General features: G+C 60.2%; 5 protein-coding genes across 5 annotated transcripts; 3 read left to right on the top strand and 2 right to left on the bottom strand.

The window, feature by feature from the left end:
- Positions 1 to 88: 88 nt before the first annotated feature.
- BDZ90DRAFT_278422 (NAD(P)-binding protein) lies at positions 89 to 1722 on the top strand (the record flags this gene model as incomplete). Its single annotated transcript, XM_025509085.1, has 6 exons — positions 89 to 107; positions 183 to 198; positions 273 to 356; positions 431 to 449; positions 526 to 699; positions 766 to 1722. 6 exons carry the CDS (start codon positions 89 to 91, stop codon positions 1408 to 1410), a joined length of 957 nt encoding a protein of 318 aa, XP_025363639.1. The 3' UTR covers positions 1411 to 1722.
- BDZ90DRAFT_238055 (hypothetical protein) lies at positions 1506 to 8941 on the bottom strand. The gene is made up of 6 exons (XM_025507329.1): positions 8420 to 8941; positions 8289 to 8341; positions 8130 to 8197; positions 7928 to 8056; positions 7510 to 7841; positions 1506 to 7436 (listed from the first exon to the last, which is right to left on the bottom strand). The coding sequence occupies exons 1-6, from the start codon at positions 8476 to 8478 to the stop codon at positions 1916 to 1918; spliced, it is 6162 nt and encodes a 2053-aa protein (XP_025363638.1). The 5' UTR covers positions 8479 to 8941; the 3' UTR covers positions 1506 to 1915.
- Positions 8942 to 9396: 455 nt separating this feature from the next.
- On the top strand, positions 9397 to 16181 carry BDZ90DRAFT_137099 (hypothetical protein). Its single transcript, XM_025503431.1, has 2 exons — positions 9397 to 10441; positions 10518 to 16181. The coding sequence occupies exons 1-2, from the start codon at positions 9752 to 9754 to the stop codon at positions 16083 to 16085; spliced, it is 6258 nt and encodes a 2085-aa protein (XP_025363637.1). The 5' UTR covers positions 9397 to 9751; the 3' UTR covers positions 16086 to 16181.
- A 434-nt stretch (positions 16182 to 16615) lies between these two features.
- BDZ90DRAFT_137109 (hypothetical protein) lies at positions 16616 to 16977 on the top strand. Its single transcript, XM_025503432.1, has one exon. The coding sequence runs from the start codon at positions 16710 to 16712 to the stop codon at positions 16929 to 16931; it is 222 nt and encodes a 73-aa protein (XP_025363636.1). The 5' UTR covers positions 16616 to 16709; the 3' UTR covers positions 16932 to 16977.
- BDZ90DRAFT_231025 (DNA ligase/mRNA capping enzyme) lies at positions 16924 to 18629 on the bottom strand. The gene has a single exon (XM_025505691.1). The coding sequence runs from the start codon at positions 18542 to 18544 to the stop codon at positions 17024 to 17026; it is 1521 nt and encodes a 506-aa protein (XP_025363635.1). The 5' UTR covers positions 18545 to 18629; the 3' UTR covers positions 16924 to 17023.
- Positions 18630 to 18665: the final 36 nt, after the last annotated feature.

Raw genomic sequence — 18665 nt, 5'->3', positions numbered from 1 at the left:
ATTGAGCCGGTGGAACCGGAAGTCGCGCTCGCTCGCTTGGGCCACTCGCTTTTGCTTTCCTAACACTTCATCCTCAACGACGACGACGATGTCCTTCTCGCTCAAGGGTAAGAAGGACGACAGCGAGCGGTGGATAAGCCATTCTTGCTGACACTTTGGGGAGCAACTCGATGACTGTCCAGGCAGAACGGCCTTTATGTGAGCTTACGAGAAGCTCTTGTTGCGAAACGCCATTTGCTGACACGACTCCTCTCCCGTTCTCAACTTCGCAGCACGGGCGCGAGTAGAGGTATTGGCCTCGAAATTGCGAAGGCATTAGCCAAAAGGGGCGCCAATGTCGCCGTAGCCGCGAAAAGGTGAGCAAGACTGGGCCGCAATTGAGTCGTAACGGTGCCTTGAGCTCATTCCCTCCTTCGCCCGAAACGCACAGCGCCGAGCCTCATCCCAAGGTCGGTTGAAGCAAGGACCTTTCCTGGCTCCAACATTCGCTGACGTGCTCGCCCTTCACACTCGCCTTGTCCGCAGCTCCCCGGCACGATCCACACAGCGGTCGAGGAGGTCAATCAGATTGGTGAAGAGACGGGTTCAGGCGCCAAGGGGCTGGCGATACAGCTCGATGTCCGAGATGCAAAGGCTGTTGAGGACGCCATCGAGCAGACGGTGGGCAAGTTCGGGCATCTGGATTATGCGGTGAACAATGTGCGTGTGCAAGCCCATGACCGCCGCTTTGGCCAACGTCGTCTGACCCCTTCGCGCCGCACGCAGGCCTCAGCCATTAACATGAAATCTACAGTCGAGGCCTCTCCCAAGGCTCTGGACTTGATGCTGTCCATCAATGCCCGCGGCACATGGCTCGTCTCGCGCTACGCCCTCCCCCACCTCCTCAATTCTAACGGCGCGAACCGCAATCCTCACATCCTCACCCTGGGTCCGCCCCTTACTCACGATACATTCACCACCAACTCCAGTACCGGCTGCTGGCCCGAACAGTTCGCCGCAACGAAATCAGCCTACACCCTCGCCAAGGGTGGTATGGCTCTCGTATCTCTCGGCCTCTCTGCCGAGCTCCAAGGAAAAGTTGGGGTCAACTCGCTCTGGCCTTACACCCTCATTGGCACAAGCGCCATGAAGGTAGTAAGCCCAAACGCGGACGTAGAGGAGAAGAGGTGGCGCTCTCCGGAGATTGTGGGCGAGGCTGCAGCGAGGATGATGGAGGAGGACGGGAGGACATTCAATGGCCAGTGGATCGTTGACGAGCTTTGGTTGAGACGGAAGCATGGGTTTACTGATGAGCAGATCAGGCAGTATTCGTTGGGTGGGCCGGATGTCAAGATGGAGGACCTTGCGCTGGATCTCTGGATCAGCAAAAGTTTGCAGGAGGATGTGGCCAAGGCCAGAAGGGGCGACTAGCACGCGAGACGCGGCGGTGGGTACGGCGTAGGGCAGACAACGTAGGGCTCGTGCTGCTCAGCCGGTCATTCCCTTTCGCTCTTCTTCACGCAGTGCTTGCTCGAGATGTATCATTCAGATTCGTTCGAAACTCTATATTGTAGCTCTGTGTGACAAGATGAGAAAGAGTCGGAGCGCGGACAGGGGGAGGGAATACACATCGCCGTCGTTATAGTCGTAAGAGCTGCTTGCTTCTGCTTTCGTCGAGCCTTGGAGGACACCACTCCTCCGAAGGGTACCACGAGTGCAATCGCGAGCGAGCCGGTTGTTGACGAGGCGAGTGAGAGAGAGGGAGAGGGGATGAAGGGATCGGAAACCGTAGCACGTGTGTGAGGGGAGTAGCGATGGCGATGGTAGAGCGAGCGTGCTGATGCTGAGTAGACGCGAAGGGTTACCAGCCCTTTACGAGACCATCTCTTCCTCAGCTGCTTCTCCTGACCCATCGTGGTTGCTGCTCTCCTGCAATCTATGCCAAGCGGTGCGCGATGGCAACAGCATTGACGTCCGCGTGCGAGATAGAGACGAGGAACTTGGCTCCCTTAGGCGCAGCAGCGGCTGCCTCACCCGCAAGCTGGACACGGGGTCCCTCGGGCGAGGCGAGGATCTCAATGTCCTTCATGGGGGCGGCGCTTCCCTTGCTGGAGACGCCGAGGCTCTTGAAGACGGCCTCCTTAGCGGCGAAGCGGCCAGTGAACGAGGCGCGAGCGTCAGGCTGCGAGCGGCAGTAATCAACTTCGGCCGCAGTGAAGTTGCGAGCGATGAAGGTCTCGTTGTCGGCAGGGAAGGAGGCAACGTCCTCAATGTCGATGCCAATCCCTGCGGCCGAGCCGAGCGAGGCTTGCAGCGTGGCCTCCTGAGCAGCACTGGCGCTCGACTTTGCGGGCTTGGCCTGAATGGCGACCTTCGCGGGCGGGGCGGCGAAGGGTGCAACGAATTTCCAGGTGTTGCCCACGCGCGTGGCACGAGCATTCGTGTTGAGGAGCACGGCATCCTCGTCCTCGACGGAGAAAGGGGGCTCGGGCTTGACACGGACGAGGTCGTTGTTGGTGAAGGCGGAGTGCATCCTCGAGTAAGTAAGGGCCTGGCGACCGCGACGGGCCGTCCTGTACTTGGCAAAGGATTCCTCCGAAAGGCGCGCGAGGAGGTGCGAAGGGTGGAGCGTGAGGATAATGCCTCCGACTTGACCGAAACCGAAGGACGTAAGGAGGGTAGCGTTGAGGTCCTCAGGTGTGCGCTGGATCGAGGCAGAGGGGTATAGGAGGTTCGTGTACTGCTTGAGCTCGGGTGAGATGTCGTCGGCGTTGCGATTGCCTGCGACCGTAGAGGTATGGAGCATCTGCAGGCAGCCATTGAAGGCCCAGGCGGCGGCACCACCCTTGCTGTGGCCGAGGACGGACTTTTGGGCCGAGATGGGGAGCGCATTGTAGGGGGTGCGGCCCATCTGCTCGAGCATCGTGTGGTAGCAGTGCGATTCGTTCTTGTCATTGGCCTTGGTGCTGGTACCGTGAATGGAAGCAGCGCCAATGTCGTCGGCCGTGAGACCCCACTGAGCCAGAGTAGCCTGCAGCTTGGACGCGGACGTCATGACACCGCGACCAGGAGCAGGGATGGAGCGACCGGCCTTGTCGGTGTGTGTGCTGGCGTGGGCAACGACGCCCTGGATGGGGGCGCCGAGCTTGATGGCCATAGCTGCGGACATGAGAACCTGGACACCACCTCCCTGCGACTCCATGAAGCCGGCACGAGTGGTAGTGGTGGGACGAGACATCTCCGAGGGCTCACGACCAGCCTTGATCTCCTCTTGGGCGTTGGAGGTGGCCTGCATGAGCGAGAACTCCATCGAGCCTTCCTCGCTGAAGTCGTCGACACCACCAGCGAGCATGACTTGTGCCTTGCCGGTGCGGATGGCGTCCGAGGCAACGGTGATGGACTGCAGACCCGTAGCGCAAGCACCGACGGTGGGCGTGATGGGGCCAGAGGCCGAGAGCAGGAGCAAATTGATCCAAGCAGCGGGCACATTGATGAAGGACTCCTGCAGGACGTCCTTGGCCGGGTCCTTCTCAGCGCGACGCTCAGCAAAGATGGCCTGGAGGGACTGCATGCCACCCATGCCCGAACCGATGGCATTGCCGACCATGGATGGGTGCATGTGCTCATAGAGTTCGTAGGGGTCGCTGATACCGGACATGATGAGGGCCTCGGAGGCGCAGACAATCATCCAAAGACCGATGCGGTCGATGTTCTTGGCAAGCTCCTCGGGCACACCGTATCGAGTGGCTACCCAGCCCGTTGGCATCTGGCCGGCGCAGGTACGGCTAAAGACGATCGACTTGGGCACGAGGACGCGAGCGCCCTTCTTGATCTGGACGACCCAGCTGCCAGCCTCGTTCTGCCACATGTCGACGCCCTTTTCGCCATGCTCGTTGAGGAACTTGAGAGCCTCCTCCTCAGTCGCCTCAAAGGCGGGCATGTCCTCAGTGAGCTCGATCTCTTGGGTGTAGCCCTTCTTGTGAGGGTCGTAGCCCTTGAAGAGCGAAGGGTTGATGAGGCGAACACCGGTGTGGGCGAGAATCTCTTGCTCGTACTTTTGCTTCATCTCGCGGTCCTCGACGGGCTCACCAGTGGCGGCGTCGACCCAGCCAACGTACTGGTTGCCGGTCTTGAGCGGGCCGTTGTGGTGCTTGATCATGCCCATGATCCAGGCGAGCTCGATAGTGGCCTCGATAGTGAGGGTACCGTACGCCTCGAACTGCCAGCGAGAGCGAGTCGAGCCGAAGGGCGACACCTCGGCGAAACCCGTGACGACGATGGTCTCCTCAAGCTCAGCCTCAGTGAGCTCAGACTGGAGCTTAGCAATCTTCCTGTGCTGCTCGAGCGTCCACTTGTCAAAGGGATGCTCGAAGCGGAAGTGCGAGCGGGGCTCGACCTTGACCGTCTGGTGAAGAGCCTCGGCTGCGGCGCCATTGACGACCTTGAAGTCAGCGGACGAGTCGAGGGCGATGGCACGACGCTTAGCGGCCTCGTCTTGGATGCTCTTGCGGATCTTGCCAGTAGCCTCAGAGAGGTTGGGGATGCTACCGAAGCCGCCCGTGAGATCGGCGTGGATGGGCTCGACGGTAGCTTGAGCGAACATGGCGGGGCTGAGGAGACCAAGGATGGAGAAGGCCATCTCGCTGCACGAGTAGGTACGCATGCCGAGCCTCTCAACCTCTTGAGCGACGATGTTGTTGGCATCCATGAGGGTGGTTCGAGTCCATCCAATGATGGTGCCGACAATGGAGAGATAGTCGGACCAGCCCTCGCTTGCCCAACGGTTGGCGAGCGTTGTGAGACCGACCTTGCTCTCGGAGTAGGTGCCGTCGAAGCCCATCTGACCCGAGTTGGGGGAGAGGGGGACAAGACAGAGCGTAGGGCGGGTGGTGATGCCCCTCTTAGCCTTGATGGCCTTGATTGCTCCAAGGAGGCGGAGGACATTCATCATGAGAGCGCGGTGGGCAAGCTCCGACTTGTCGCCGAGCTCAGAGATGTCCATTCCCTTCTCTGGGATGGCGGCGAAGGGAATGCAGACGTCGAGGTCGAGATGAAGTGTCGAGTAGATGTAGTCGACGAGAGCCTCAACGTCGGACTTGGACGCGGCGTTGAAGGGCACGACGGTGAGTGTGGATCCACGTGCGCCGACCTTTTGGTAGATGCTCTGATAGAAGTCGACCGTCTTGCGAGAGTAGCTCGACGTGGTGACGACACAGCGAGCGCCACCGGCAAGTAGACCCTTGAGAACCTCGACTGCAATGGAGCCACGGCCAGCACCGGTGATGAGCACGTTGCGCCCCTCGAAGGTCATGCCCTCGCTGGCGAAGTCCTCAAGCACCGAGAAGTAGACGCTGGTGAGCTTCTGAGACGTTTGCCAGACACCGCCGACCTGACGCTTGATCGAGAGCAGGGGCTGTCGAGCATCCGAGGCTGGTGCAGCGTCGAAGGAGGTAGGTCGTTGTGCGTTGGAGCTCGTACGGCGGTTGCGGCGGGCACCAGTCAGGCGGCCAGCACTTGGAGGCTGAAGCTGCTGGCGAGGTTGGCCAAGGGCGCGAGCCACTTCGTTGTACAGACCCTTGACAGTGCTCTTGTTGAGCTTGCTGACGGCGGGCTCGTTGCGGACAAGGGAGTACAGGCGCTTGGCGTTCTCAGCGGCAAGGGCCAAGTCGATTTGATGGCCGCTGGGGCGAGTGCCCTGAGCTTGCTCCTTGACGAAGCCCTCCATTGCCTTGCGCACGCCCTCACGCTTGACTTCACGGAAGACGATGTTGCCCTTTGCGTCGATCTCCGTCTTCGGTGCAGTGCAGGCAAAGACCTCCTTGAAGCGGGGAGGCGAATTCATGACTTCCTTGCAGTTTTCGATGAGTTGCTGTCCAAACTCCTTGGCAAGCTCGTGCGTGGGGCCCTTGGAGGCGTCGACGCGATCAATGGTGTACTGCATCAGCTCGAGAAGAGCAGGACCGTCGACGCGGCCAAAGAGTGACAAGCAGCGAGCGGAAATTTCGCGGTCGACGGACTTGAGACGTCCGTAGATGATGTCGTAGTACATGAGCATGGCATCTTGACGAGACCAGTTCCAAGACGACGAGAAGTTGCGAGCCTTGGCAGCGGAGAACTTTGGCAGGATACCATCGAGATAGGCGTCACCGTGCTCCGTCTTGATGACGTCGAGGCGGTCAGTGAGGGCCTGGAGCTCAGCAGCGACGGCATCGGCACGTCGTCCATCGGTGCGACGGTCCTTGCCCAGGAAGCGCTCGAGCGTCTCGATCTGGCGCATGGCATGGATGTTGTGACGGCCCTCGATCTTCTCGAGCTCCTCAGAGCTGATTGTCGCGCCACCACCGCCGCCTCCGCCACCAGAGCCGCCGCCGCCCTGGCTGAGGCTGATGCCGGCCTGCGAAGCGTACGAGGCAACGGCTGCGTCTAGGAAGGCCTTGGCCTCAGCCTCGGACCCAAGACGCTTGGCGGGCTCAGTCGTGATGCAGACAAGTAGCACGCCGTCGGTGCGGCCAGCGCCGAGACCCCAGCCCTTTTGCAGGTGGCTCTTGACGGAGGTGAGGTTGAAGCCTCCGGGCATCTTGGAGTTGATGAGCTTGGTCACCAGGCCAGAGGTGTGCTTGCCAAGAGTGCCAGAGTACCCAGTGTTGAGCGCTGCTCCGAGCTCCTCGAGGGGCAGCTCTTCGCCACGGTCGGGAAGACCGGCGGGGAACTCGAGCTGAAGGTCACCGACGAGCTCGTTGGAGAGAGTGGACTTGCCGCCAGTCATGTCCTTGATGGCCTTGGAAAGCGGAATCTCCGCGATGGGCTTCTTGAGCTTCTGAGCAAGGATGGCTCGCACCGTGTCGGTAGCCTTGAGGGGCTCGTCCGGCACTTCAGCAGCAGCACCACCACCTGAGCTGGGAGCAGGAGCGGCGGGAGCCGGGGCAGCAGCTGCGGGGGCCGGGGCTGCGGCTGCTGGGGCAGGAGTGGAAGCAGGTGCGGGAACAGCCTCTTCGACGATCTCCTCGTCGGCAAAAGCGTAGTAGATGGCTTCCTTGTCCTTGGCTGAGCTGAGGAAGACACGACGCTTGCCACGGGCTTGATCGGCAGCGGCGTACTTGAGCTTGTGCGTGCGCTCTGCCATGCCCTTGAGGGTGGGCGAAGGGCCAAACTCGACGAGGCGGTCGATGTTGTAGGGCTCGGAGAAGAAGACGTCTTGAGTCTCGATCCACCTGACGGGGGAGGCGAATTGGTAGGCCAAAAGCTCAATGACGAGGGTCGTTGTGAGGCGCTGAAGGTTCTCTGGCTTGCCCCATCCTTCCTTCTCCCAGTCGCGGAGGACACGAGAGAGGCGTGCGCTGTTGGACGTGTTGTAGACGAGCTCAACCCACTCTCGGTCGGTGCGGAATGGCTGGGCGACAAGGTTGGGCACGTAGCGGCCAATGAGGGTGCTAGGCTTGATGTTGCGCCAATTGAGCCTGAGAAGGCGGACAAGGGAGATGGAGAGGTCAGCGGCGAAGGGAGCAGGCTGGTATAGGCGGTGGCACGCACTTCTTGGACAGGTAGTTGCGGAAGGGACCGACACCGCCCATGAGGTAGCGTGAGTGGAAGGGCACGTCGATGCCCGGCAGAGGGATGGTGCAGAATCCACGAGCAAGCTCGATGCGGCCGCCCTGGTTGGTCTGGTCTTCGAGAGCAGCGGCGTAATGGCCCTTGACAATTTCGCTGAGATGCTCGCGTAGCTGAGCCTCGTCCATGGTCTGGGCCAGAGCCTTGACGTCGACCTTCTTGACCTTGAGCCAGTTCAGAGTCTGCGTCAGAGTGTGAAGCGAGATGAGCTCGCCGGCGAGGACAAGTTGGGTGGTAGCGACGTTCCAGTTGACCTGCGCGTGTGTAGCAGTGAGAAGGTGGGAATGGTCAGTGAATGCGTGCGTCACATGATGGACGGAGGAGATGCTCAGCTACTCACGATTTGGAGAAGACGACCACTCTCTGCCTCGATGGCATTGACAATCTCCTGAAGGTGGGCATCACTGAGACCTACTCGTGCGGGCGAGCAAGCCATCATACCGTAGTTGGATCGACCGAGCTCGTCGCGCTGAGTGTGGAGGCGACAGATAGGCAGTCAGCATGAGACATCGCTTTGTGTGGCGGCCCGCTCGCTTGCTCACCTTGACAGCCCTACCCATGACTAGACCACGGTAGAAGACGGTGTCGACGAGGTCGCAGACGCTGAGGCCTGTGAGCGAGGAAGGGGAGAAGGGGGTGGAGCGTAAGTAAGGGAGCTCAGCCGTAATGCGTGCGGCTCAGCGTAAGAGTGTGCTACTCACACTTGGCGACAGAGGCGAGGGCCGAGTATTCTCCGAGCGAGTGGCCACCGAAGCTGGTGGGGGTGCAAAGTGTGGGCGGCTCAACGTCAGCGTATCAGTCACGAACGATTTGAGAGGCACCGCACGCTCACCTTGCTGAAGGGTCGACCATGCCCTTGCGTTGAAGATCCTGGAAGGCGGCGAGCTCCATGAGGACCAAGGCGGCTTGAGTGAAGGACGTCTGGTTGAGGACACCATTCTAGTAGAGCAACAAGCATGCGTAGCGAGCGGATGGGCAGAGGCAATGGTGTGTCAGTGCGGATGCTCCTCGCCCACATCGCCACCACCGCCGCCAGGCAGCAGCAGCGAGTGGACGAGCGTAGAGCGATGAGAGAGGTCAGTCATCGTCGTAGAGAATGTGAGTGGGTCAGTAGCAGCGGCGTTGGTAAGGAGGTTAGCTTAGGGAGGGAGGTGTTGGTCAGCATAGCAGGTGGAGAGAGGAACAAGAGATCAGTGTGGGGTTGGAAAGGTGAGGTGGGATTGCGGCTGAGGTGCTGTTGCGACTGATGAGAGGAGAGGGCGAGGCCAGCTGATGGTAATGGGAGCGTGATGAGGGCTAGCTCTACTAGCTAAGGTGGGATGGCGTCGAGCAGGGCGGGTTAGAGATGGAGATGGCGGACGATGGTCAAGAAGCAAAGCGCCACACGCCGGGTTGGTTGGCTGGTTGATTGGTTGGTTGCTGCTTGCATCCCTTCTCGCCGGCCACACAAGCTTCATCCCACGACAAAAGGTGGGACGCGGCTTGACCTCGATGGCGGGCCGAAAGCGTCTAGTCTGTCGATTCCTCTCCGTGTACTCCACTCGCCTGTGTAACCCCAACATCAAAAGGCGTCCAAAATTCGCCTGCGCCTCAGTCCGTCCCTCGGTCGGCGAGACGACGCGGCAGGGCAGACGGCCCGCCTGCCTGCTGAGTTGGGTCGATGGGTCCGTCCTGGGGGTGGGGCGTTCGACAAACTCCCAGCCCGCCGTCCAACACGGCGGAGCAAGCCACGACGGAGACGGCTCGGGCGGACCAACGAATCTTTGGGCGGCGTCGAGGGAGCCCTGGCTCAGCTCAATAATTACCTTGCCTCCGTTACCACCACTACCTACAACCACCACCCGGCTCGCCCGTCTCGTTGTGCTTCTCCCAAACCTTTCGTTGACGACGTCAGCCCTCACCAAGCTGCTTCACCAACAAAGACCACCGGCACGACCACACCACACCTCCTCCACCCTCACCAACACCACCCTCACACACGCCTTGATCACGACAATCACTGCCACTTGAGAGCCTCACCACCTCCCAAGCCGCAAACACCGTATCAAACCACTCGTCACCTCAGCACGCACACTAGCAGCCTCACCACCTGCCTGTTGTCGTCATCCCCATCACCACCACACCGCCGCCTCGACACCTTAACATAGAGTTCTCCGCCCCCGATATGTCAGCCTCACACACCACGTCGTCCGGCTACGTCGACATTGGAACGCCTGGCAGCAACGCCTCTGGCACGTCGTCTGACCTTCTCGTGTCCGAGTCGGTCCGCCCCATTATCATCTCTAGCTCCTCTCAGGCCGGTGCCACGTTTGTGCGCATCCCCGTCCCCTTTGAGCCCACGGGCGCTTGGGTGGCCGCCGAGGTTATCCGTGACGAGTTTGCTCGTCACCTCGCCAAGAACAAGCACGAGGATGCTTCCATCAATGTAGAGCAAGAGCAGCAGGCCGCTGAAGACGCCGCTGAGGGAGCCGAAGTCGACACGGCAAAGGCAGCCGCTGCCTCTCAGGGAGCTCGCATCGTGCTTCTCTCTAAGTTCTTGGGCTTCCTCGCTCACAAGCTTCGCGCCTCCGACTCGATGCCTGCCCACGAGATCGAAGTCCTCTTCAGGGCTTGGTGCCAATTCCAAGTCGACTTTCTAGGTGGCGCCAACGACGTGCATGGCCTCGTCAATTCACCCGCCGTCGACGTTGAGCAGCGTGCCACCGTCCTTCGTAGCTACTTTGAGACCTTCAGCATCCTCTCAAAGGCTGGCCGCCTCGACGACAAGGCTCTCAAGGTCCCTCAGCTCTTCAACCTCATCGAGCAGAACAAGGCTCAGGCCTTTGCCATCTTCGGTGGCCAAGGCAACAATGAGGTGAGCGCGCGAACCTGTCCACAAAGACTAAGCCTCCGAATACTGAGACGCTCCTCCCCCCTTCGCGGCCGCACAGGTTTACTTCAATGAGCTCCAAGTCCTCTTCGACACCTATCGTCCCCTTGTCGAGGATCTCCTGCACAAGAGCAGCGTTTCCCTCTCTGCCCTCGCCGACGAGGCAGTCACCATTGGCGGCTTCTCCAACTTCTATGCCCATGGCCTCGATGTGCTGTCTTGGCTTCAGCACCCCGAAACTCGCCCCCCTGTCGAGTACCTCGCCAGCGTGCCCTTGAGCTTGCCGCTCATCGGTCTCACCCAGCTCACCCAGTACCTCGTCTCTTGCCGTGCCTCTGGGCTCCAGCCCGGTGAGATGCGGGAGCGCCTCTCTGGCGGCTCTACGGGTCACTCTCAAGGCATCATCTCGGCTGTCGTTGTAGCCGCATCCACCTCGGTCGACAGCTTCTACACCAACGTGCTCAAGGCTCTCGGCCTCCTTTTCCACATCGGCAAGCGTGGTCAAGAGGCCTTCCCCATTCGCTCCCTTGAGCCGGCTCTCGTTGCCGATGCCGTCGACGGTGGAGAAGGTGAGCCCACGCCCATGCTCAGCGTCACTGGCTTGACCCAGGAGGCACTCGAGGCCAACATCAAGAAGACCAATGCCCACCTCGCTACCGACGAGCAGGTTGGCATCTCTCTGTTCAACTCTCGACGCAACTTTGTAGTCACGGGACCTCCTCGCTCCCTCTTCGGTCTCGTCTGCCAGATGCGAGTGGCTCGCGCCGAGTCTGGCCAGGATCAGTCTAAGGTCGCCTTCAGCAAGCGCAAGGCCGCCTTCAACATGCGCTTCCTACCCGTCGGCGTCCCTTACCACTCGAGCTACCTCACCGGCGCCACCGCCAAGGTAGTCAGCGATGACTACAAGGGCACCGAGCTCTGGCAAGCCAAGGAGCTCAGCATCCCCGTGCACAACACCTTTGACGGCTCCGACCTCCGTAGCCTCAAGAGCAGCCTCGTAGAGTCGATCAGCGACCAGATCTTCACTCAGCCCATCTTCTGGGGACAGGCCACCAATGTCGCCAAGAACATTACCCACATCGTCGACTTTGGCACGGGCGGCCTCTCTGGCATCGGCGGCCTCACTGCTCGCAACCTCGAAGGGCGTGGCGTCCGCGTCATCGTGCCCAGCGGTACCCACGCCAACAGCGCTGAGCTGTACAGCCTGCGCACCGTGAAGTTCGAGCCTCGCTGGGAGGAGTCATTCATGCCCAAGCTCGTCAAGAACGCTGAGGGCAAGATCATCTTGGACACACCTTACTCGCGCCTCACGTCGCGCAAGCCGCTCTTGATTGCTGGCATGACGCCCTCGACGGTCCAGCCTGGACTGCTCGTCGCTGCCGCCAAGGCTGGTGCCAATGCAGAGATCGCCGGTGGTGGCCACTACTCGCCCAAGTCGATGTTGAAGAGCATCCAGACGATCCAGGCTCAAGTCCCCCCTGGTTCGGGTCTCTCTTGGAACGCCCTCTTCATCAACCCTCGCCACTTCCCCTGGCAGCTCTCTGAGTGGTGCTCGCTGCGCAAGCAGGGCTATCCTCTTGACGCCTGGACCACGGCCGCCGGTATCCCCTCCACCGAGAAGTCGAAAGAGATTGTTGCTCAGCTCGTCGACGCCGGCATCGAGCACATGACGCTCAAGCCTGGATCCATGGAGGGTCTGCGCCAGACATGCGCCATCGCTGCTGCCAACCCCGACTTCCACTTCGTCCTCAACTGGACTGGAGGTCGCGCCGGTGGTCACCACAGCTACGAGGACGTCTACCAGCCCATCATTCAAACGTACTCCCTCATTCGCAAGTACCCCAACATCTCCCTCCTCGCTGGCTCTGGTCTCGGTGATGCCGAGTCTATCTGGCCGTGGATGTCGGGTGAGTGGTCCCTCAAGTTTGGCCTTCCTCCCATGCCCTTCGATGGCGCTCTCCTCGCCTCGCGCGTAATGGTGGCCAAGGAGGCGCACACGAGCCCCGCCATTAAGCAGCTCATTGTCGATGCCCCTGGTGTTGACGACGCCGGCTGGGAAGGCACGTACGAGAAGGAGACTGGCGGCATCCTCACTGTCGTCTCAGAGCTTGGTGAGCCGATCCACAAGATTGCCACTCGCGGTATCAAGCTCTGGCATGAGCTCGACAAGAAGGTCTTCTCGCTGAACAAGGACAAGCGCGCCGCTTGGTTGGCCGATGTCAAGAACGCAAAGTGGATCAAGGAGCGTCTCAACGCCGACTTCCAGAAGCCTTGGTTCCCTGCCAAGGTCAACGGCGAAATGCTAGATGAGCTTGCCGACATGACGTACGAGGAGGTCACCCGCCGCCTCTTCAAGCTCACCTACGTCCACCACCAGAAGCGATTCATCGACGCCAGCTACGTGCGCCTCCTCGGCGACTGGATCCGCCGCGTTGAGGAACGCTTCGCCGGCATTGATGACAAGGCCTCTCAGCAGAAGTCGTCGGTCCTGCAGAGCTTCTCAACCCTCGAGGAGGATCCCAACTCTGTCCTCGACTCCTTCTTCTCTGAGTACCCTAACGCTCGCGACTACTGGCTCTCCGCCGAGGACGTCGGCTTCTTCCTCCAAATCTGCCAGCGTCGTGGACAGAAGCCTGTCCCCTTCATTCCCACGCTCGACGCCAACCTGCAGACGTGGTTCAAGAAGGATTCGTTGTGGTTCGCCGAGGACCTCGACGCCGTCTTCGACCAGGACCCTCAGCGTGTTTGCATTCTCCAAGGTCCCGTTGCTGTCAAGTACTCCAAGAAGGTCGACGAGCCCCTCGCAGACATCCTCAACGAGATTGAGCAAGGCGTCATTCAGCGACTGCTCCAGAAGAACTACGGCGGCGACATCAGCAAAGTGCCCAGCGTCGATTACCTTGGACCCTCGCCTCGTGCCGTCGATGTCAGTCTTCTCTCGCGTCACGGCATCACCGTCTCTACCGAGCAAGCTCGCAGCGGCCTCGTTCGTACCTACAAGTTGGGCAACACGCTTCCCAAGGCTCAGGACTGGCTCGAGCACCTCGCTGGGCCCAACTTCACCTGGCTCCGTGCGCTTCTCTGCAGCGTCAGCGTGGTTCAGGGCACTAACTTTGCAGACAACCCTCTCGCCCGCATCTGCGCTCCGCGTGCTGGCCAGACGGTCTCGGTCGCCTACGATGCTCAGAGCCAGCCTCTCGGCCTCACCATCAAGGGTGCTGCCCGCTCGTTCGGCGCGCACGACCCCACCTTTACGACGGTCGACGTTCGTAAGGCTTCGTCTGGCCCTCGCATCTCAGTCACGCTTTACGAGGAACGCCTCGGTGAGGCTGTACCCCTGCCTTTGCTCTTCGACTACGTCCCATCATCGCCCAAGCAGATCCACGAGGTCATGGACGACCGAGCCGACCGTATCAAGCGCTTCTACTGGACGCTTTGGTTCAACGAGCAGATGCCCGCTGTCGACGTCCTGGCCTCCACTAAGGAGCATACGGGTCCCGCGAAGCAGCTCGACGAGAACGCCGTCCGTCGCTTCGTACAGAGCTACGGTCAGACTTTCCAGCCTGGAGGACAAGCGCCCATGGACATTGCCATCGTCCTTGGATGGGAGGGCATCATGAAGGCTCTCATCGCCGCCACTGGCTCGGCCGACCTGCTCCGCCTGGTCCACCTCTCCAACTCGTTCAAAGTCGTCGAGGGTGCACGACCTCTGCGCGTAGGCGACACCGTCTCTTCGGCCGCCTCGGTCGAATCAATCAAGATCTCAGACACCGGCAAGACGGTCGCCGTCAAGGGTACTGTCGTTCGCGAGGGTCGTCCCGTCATTGAGGTCGTCTCTGCCTTCTTCTTCCGTGGTCGCTTCTCCGACTACGCCACGTGCTTCGAGACCAACACGGAGGAGTACGCTGTCCAGATCAAGACGCAGGCCGAGGCCTCTGTCCTCCTCGCCAAGGAGTGGTTTGAGTGGATCGCCCCCACGCCGCTCGAGGCCGGCACCACTCTCGAGTTCCGCATCGCCAACGATGTGCGCTTCAAGAACTCCAAGTCCTTCTCCTCCGTCAAGGTCAAGGGCGCAGCCTACATCCGCGACTACCGTGACGAGCTGGTCAAGGTGGGCAACGTCGACTACGAGAGTGACACGGTCACCTACGGCAACGCTGTCACTGCCTGGATGCAGCGTGTCTCTGGCAAGGCTTCAGGCCCCATTCCCCTGGAGAACGGCGGCTACACCATCGCTGCTGCCCCCGGGCAACGTGAGACGACCTGGGTTGCTCCTCCCTCCAACGAGCCCTACACCCTTGCCTCGGGCGACTCGAACCCCATCCACGTCTCGCCTGTCTTTGCCGACTTTGCCGGTCTACCCACCACAATCTGCCACGGCATGCGCCAGTCAGCAGTCGTCAACGCCGTGGTCGCCTCAGTTGCCGCTGAGGGCCACCGTGAGCGCTGCCTGAGCTGGGAGGCGGCCTTCCAGGGGATGGTCTCCCCGGGCGACACGCTCACCATCTCTCTGCGCCACACGGCAATGCGTGGAGGACACAAGATCATCAAGGCTGAAGCCAAGAACCAGCATGGCGATAAGGTCCTTGAGGGGACGGCTACGGTTCAACAGCCCCCTACATTCTACTGCTTCACGGGTCAAGGTTCCCAGGAGCCCAACATGGGGATGGACCTGTACAACTCGTCGGAGTATGCCAAGGCCCTCTGGGACGAGGCTGACCTCCATCTGCAGAAGCAACTCGGTCTGTCTATCCTCGAGATTGTGCGCGAGAACCCGAAGAGCAAGACTGTCTACTTTGGGGGTGTCAAGGGCCACCAGATCCGTCAGCGCTACCAGGAGTTCTTCTACGAGAGCGTCGACGAGCAGGGCATGAGTGTCACGCTCCCGCTCTTCCCGGAGATCACGCCTACGAGCCAGAGCTTCACGTTCTTCCATCCCGTGAGTGCAGATAGTGCAGAGCAGAGCAGTCAGAGTAGGGCGAGCGTAGAGACGAGAGAGAGTCATCTTTGTCGTCGTCATAGAGGTAAGCGAGTGAGCCGTGGCAGTAGCAGCAGCGTTCCGCGCAGGTATCTTTGCAGATCATCAAGACCAAGGATTCATCAAGAGCAACAGCAACCTATCCAGGTAAGTCGATTGCACAGGTGCCAGGATACAGCAAGGAGAGCGACAGCAGGAATTCCTTCGCACGAGATACCCATCTCACGACGTCGAGGCAACACCAAACTTGAAGTCGGTGAGTGCATGGCTGCCTCCAGACCATCTCGGCGTCGTGTTATATTCAATACCACCTATCATTGTGTGTGTTCTGCGCATTGTCTATTCGTACATCTTGTCGTCCTCGTCATCGTCGTCGTGTCCATCGCCGCTGTCTCGCCCGTTGGTAGCGTCTGCTCCCTGCATCTATTCGTCTACCCATCCATCTCCGAAGCCTCTTCGTCAAAATCGCGTACCCCGTTCCCATCCCCGGCCCCTCCTATCATCGTCCCGCTGGCGCATCTCTTCTCTCCCTCAGCTGTCTTGTCGCCTTTGTCCTCCATCCCAGCAACCTCTTCACCTCCATCTCAGGCCTGCCAGCCAGGTACGCCACATTCGCAGAGGCAAGGAGGAGGTCAGCTTGCCAATGTGTGAGCTGGTCCTCCTCCCTTGTCTCGTCTACAGCATCGACAGCGCCACGAGCCACTCTTTGAAGTCGCTTCTTGTCCTGCTTGATAGCCATCTGTCGCGCCCTGACCTCGCCACGAGCCACATCCAGCTGTGTCGTCGCTTGATTGAGTCGATCCTTCGGGCTGGCCGTGGACGACGCAGATGTAGAAGGAGCCATGAGCGCGAGGACGACGCAGCATGATGCGAGGAGGAGGCGGACCTCTATTATCGCCAGGGTAGGGGACGACGGCGACGAGGAGGAGGAGGAGACGTCTGCTGCTACAGGTGCAGCCCCGTCTTGTGGCTTGGCGAGGGAGAGAGAGAGAGCCTGGCTGAGGTCGAGCAGAGCATCGGTTGGAACGGACTTGAGCGAGGTGGACAACGTGCTAGGGTCGCGCGTGGGTACGTCTTCCTCTCTGTGAACTTCCCCTTCTTCGACGCCTCCGTTGAGAGGCGGCGTGGTCTGGATGAGGAGCTCGCGCAATGCCTGAATCTGCCCGGGACTAAGAGAAGGCACCGCAGTCCCGTCAAGAAGGGTGGAGAGGTTCCGGGCGATTAGTGGAACAGGCGGAAGGGAGTACCTTGACGAGGCGACATGATGCTGTGACGATGATTCTGCTGCTGATGATGACGCTGGCGAGGGGCCTGACATGCAGCTTGTTGATGGCAGGATGGAAAAGGGATGCAAGACGAAGTCGAGAACGAAGAAAGAAAGTGAGGCGGGAAGCGGTGTGGAGTCGAGAAGGCGGACTGGCGCCCGAGGGGAGCTACTCCAGCTTGTGGTCGAGCATGATGAAGGTCATTGTAATTGTACAACAGGAGACGCCCTGATCCTCAGCATTAGAGGGAAGCACCGCGACGTACTGCTAGCTTTGCTCTCGACCTGTGGCAGTCAAGAGCATAAGTGCCGAGCTTGCGGTTCATCAAATCCTAAACACACCCTTCGGTCCCACCCGCATCACCGGTGGCCTACCTCTCGATCCACCCCCCACTCCGGGTCCCGTAGCTCCTCCTGCTCCCCTTGCTCCTGCCTCTGTACCACTCTCCGTCCTCGGTCTCTGCGTACTTGCCCCTGCGGCAGCCATCCCACCGGTCTCAATCGCCTTCCTCATCTTCTCCCTCCCCTCACTCTTCCACGCCGCTCTTATCCTCGGGACGGCCTCGACTACCTGTTCCTCGTCTACCCCATCCATGATCGAGGAAAGGATCTTCTGCACTATGGTGCTGTGATTCCCGTCATGCTTGTCGTCACGGATGCGGTGAATCTTCCAGCCGGGCGTGGGGACCACCTCGCCATTGTCTGCTGGCAGGGGAGGGCCTGCCTCCAGATCCCACACGCACTCAACGACGCGATCATCCCATTGCACGCCGGAGCGCTTCATCTCTTCCCACGCTTCATCACCGACCCAAAGCCAATCAAAGGGCTCGTACTGCGAGCTGCCGGCACTCCCACCCATGTGCTCCTCGAGCAGGAAAAACGGCTTAGCCCGTAGATTGGGCACCTGCCCGCCAGGTACGTTGTCATCCGGCGGAAATCTCAGACGCAGGACAAAGTCGACGCTGTTCTCTCTTGGTGGCTTCCACTTGATGATCTTCTCGTCCGTGCCGAAGGTGTAGCCCGAGTTCATACACGTGAAGATGAGACCGTCATTGCCGTGCTCCAGATTAGGCATGCGTTGCAGTACCTCGGGCACTCCGTAGGCCAGATCCATATGCTTGATTCTGATCTCAAAGGGCATGGCTGCTGCGGACTTGGGATTCTGCTGAAGATACTGGTGTAGGGGCGGGTAGACCATGCTGTGCAATCGGCCATAGCGTTTCGTCAAGGGGCGTTGAGCCATATTCTGTCCGTCTACAACGAGCGCATCAAAGAGCAGCAACCGCATCTTTCTCCTTCCAGTAGAGCGGTCTGTATCCCACACCAACTCCCCGTCAAGCAGGGTATCCTTCCGTGCGGGCCAGCCGTCCTTGTATGCTATCCCTTCTTGGTGCGCAAGCGCATAGGCGGCCTCCTTTTGCTGCGGTGTGCCCTTGGGGTAGAAGCGCTGGTCTGACGTGGGGAAGAAGACGTGTTGCTGAAAGTAGTAGTTGTTCTTTCTGTCCACAAGGAAGACGTCTTGTCGCCCCGTGGCTCCGTGGAGGACGATGAGGACCAGGACGCGTTGGCCGTCTGACTTTTCGCAGACCCAAAAGTCTTGCGACTCTATGAGGTCGAGGGATGCTTTGGTGAAGGAGACGGGTTGAGCTCCTGGGAACTTGTTGGAGGTTAGGTGGGTGAGGTTGGCTACATGGCCTCGCAGGAAGGAGAGGATATCCCGGTCTTGGACGAGATCGCCAGGGATGTCAGGGACGGACGACGTCGACGTCGACGAGGACGAAGGTAATGGGGGCGGCGGGAGTGTCGAGGGGCCTGCCATGGCATTGTACGAGCCGCCATAGGCCATGGCGAGGGTGGGGAAGGGGGGTCAACAATGAGGCGGGCGCGGAGTGTGGTACGATGCAGTGGTGCGAATGCAGAGAGAAGAGGGATGGAGAGAGATGGCAACCAGTCGAGCCGGCGGGCGG

This window comes from Jaminaea rosea (genome assembly GCF_003144245.1).
Source record: "Jaminaea rosea strain MCA 5214 unplaced genomic scaffold BDZ90scaffold_3, whole genome shotgun sequence".
Lineage (NCBI taxonomy): Eukaryota > Fungi > Basidiomycota > Exobasidiomycetes > Microstromatales > Jaminaea > Jaminaea rosea.
Note: the sequence above shows the minus strand (reverse complement) of the source record. Positions and strands in the feature narration are given on the sequence as shown.